At 43.0% G+C, this 2,343-nt stretch overlaps 1 protein-coding gene across 1 annotated transcript; it reads left to right on the top strand.

Moving 5' to 3' along the window:
• The first annotated feature begins 526 nt into the window (after positions 1-526).
• On the top strand, positions 527-1,871 carry LOC121767631 (dof zinc finger protein MNB1A-like). Its single transcript, XM_042163956.1, has one exon. The coding sequence runs from the start codon at positions 714-716 to the stop codon at positions 1,605-1,607; it is 894 nt and encodes a 297-aa protein (XP_042019890.1). The 5' UTR covers positions 527-713; the 3' UTR covers positions 1,608-1,871.
• The last annotated feature ends 472 nt before the right edge of the window (positions 1,872-2,343 follow it).

Genomic DNA, 2,343 nt, shown 5'->3' on the forward strand with positions numbered 1-2,343 from the left:
AGAGAGGGAATAAATAAAGTGTGAAAGAAAATTAAATATAAAAGAGAAAAAAGTACTATGAAATATAAAAGAGAATAAAGTTTTTGGTTAAAAAAAGGGGGAATAGACTCAACTAGCTTATAAAACTAAAAAACGAATACAACTCAAATACCATATAACATAGAAAGTGTAATATTCCTTTTAATTTTCTTGGAATTCTAGAATGTGCAAGTATAATAATGGACTGATGATATTTATTAGAGAAAAGTGCTTAGTGTTTCGTACCTTAGCAAATCTAAGTGGATTAATTATCCTTTCTTAGTATGGTAGTACTCTCCTATACTAAGCTATTGAGGGAATAATAGGATAGTAGTAGCATTGTCTCCCTCTACATCCCAAAGTTAAAAATAAAAAGAACAACTAAAATCCAAATACCACCAATTTTTTTTTTCTTCCGAAATCCAATGCATTTCATTTCGATAATCGACAAAGTGGTTTTGTCTCCTTTTATTAGTTTATCCTATATTAAAGGTAGCCTTGTCCTGAGATCTTCTGTTACTCCACCCCCATAAAATTTGGCTCACCAAATCCAAAACCTTATTCAACTCATCCCACCACTTCCCCTTTCTCTCTCTACTTTCTCTCTCACATCTAAAGAAAAGGCTAATCCATCCTTCCTTTTTCCTTGTTTTCCAATTCCCACAGATCTACAAAGAAGCCAAAAACCAAAAAAGATGATCCAAGAGCTCTTAGGTGGAACTAGTGTGGGCTTAATTGGAGAGAGGTCCAAACTCTCCACCACACCTTGCGGCGGCGCCGCCTCCCAATCGCCCTCTCCATCTCCATCTCCTTCCCCATCCTCCTCCGCCGCAAACGCCGCCGCACCGCCGGAGAACCTGAGGTGTCCCCGCTGCGACTCCGCCAACACCAAATTCTGCTACTACAACAACTACAACCTCACCCAGCCGCGCCACTTCTGCAAGACCTGCCGCCGCTACTGGACCAAAGGCGGCGCCCTCCGCAACGTCCCCATCGGCGGGGGATGCCGCAAGAACAAGAACACCATCATCACCACCCCCGCCGCCGCCAAATCCGCCGCCGCCAAGTTCAAAACAACACCGCCGTCGGAGCTCTCCAAAAACCACCTCTTCGGCGGCGCCTTTGACCACGGCGAAGCTCTCTCCTCAAACCCCATAATTTGGCCATCTTCCCAAAACTCCCATTTCCTTTCCCTAATCCGAGCCAACCAACAAACCCTAAACCTAAGCCACCTCGCAATCAAAGACGAAACCCCCCTCTTCGGCTCGTCCCACTTGACCTCAGGGCCCGACCACCTCGGCCCGGCCCACTTCCCCTCTACTGGGATGCCGAATTCCTTATACAGAAACCAAACCCTAGCCACCCCCGGAGGAATCCTCCACGGCGAAGCACAGAATACCGGGCTTCAAGAGCTCTACCACCGCCTCCGACTATCGTCTAATTGCTACCCGGAGCATGCACCCGTGATCAATGGAAACATGTCATCGGCAAATTCCTCGGCCATTCTCGAATCGGCTCCGGTTGCTGAGATGGGGTTTTGGAGCTCGTGGCCGGCTGATTTGCAGACCACTAACGGTGCATATCCGTAGAGATTAATTAATTAATCCTAGTTATGTAATAAATAAGTAACATTTTCAATTTTACTTTGATAATTTTCAGGGTTAGAGAAGCTAGGGTTTGGTTCTTTCTATTTGGGGTGTGGTATATGGATATGGTGACTCTAGCATTTCCATGTTTTACTTTAATTTCATGGTTATTTCATGTGGTGTGTAAGACTAGTTTAAGTGTGTGTTTGGTAAACTGAGATCGTGTGTAACGAAATTAGGTTTTGGAAATGGAATTTTTCTGTTAAATCAGCGCTAGTACTTTTTAACTTTGTTGTTTTATTAGTATTACAGTTGGAGTAGCACTATGTATGTATGTATTCTTGATATGCGAGAAGATTCACTTTGCGCAAAGAAGATTTGGACAATATCTTAGTGATATTGTAGATATTTCCAATCTTCCATACAGGCAGCATAATGCAATTATTAAATCATTAAAATCATGTATTTTAAAATATTGTTGATTCAGTCCAAGATAGTGTACATTTTCCAGCGGCTGCAGATACATTGTGAGGCAGGCAGGCGTGCTGGTGGACAAACATGGAGATTCTTGTTTCGTCTTCTAAGAGTTATCGAACAAAACAAATACTAAAGTGTTTGTTTGTGTGGATGGATGAGAGAGAGAGAGAGTAGAAGCAGGCTTTTGGAAGAGGTTCTCTGAAATCCTGCAAGGTGATTCTAACAGATGGAAGGATTCCACACCACATCTGTAAAGCCAGTA

This window comes from Salvia splendens, chromosome 15, assembly GCF_004379255.2.
Source record: "Salvia splendens isolate huo1 chromosome 15, SspV2, whole genome shotgun sequence".
Taxonomy (NCBI): domain Eukaryota; kingdom Viridiplantae; phylum Streptophyta; class Magnoliopsida; order Lamiales; family Lamiaceae; genus Salvia; species Salvia splendens.

Excerpts from the sequence above, each read along its gene's own strand:
- LOC121767631 (XM_042163956.1), top strand. The coding sequence starts at position 714 with ATGATCCAAGAGCTCTTAGGTGGAACTAGTGTGGGCTTAATTGGAGAG.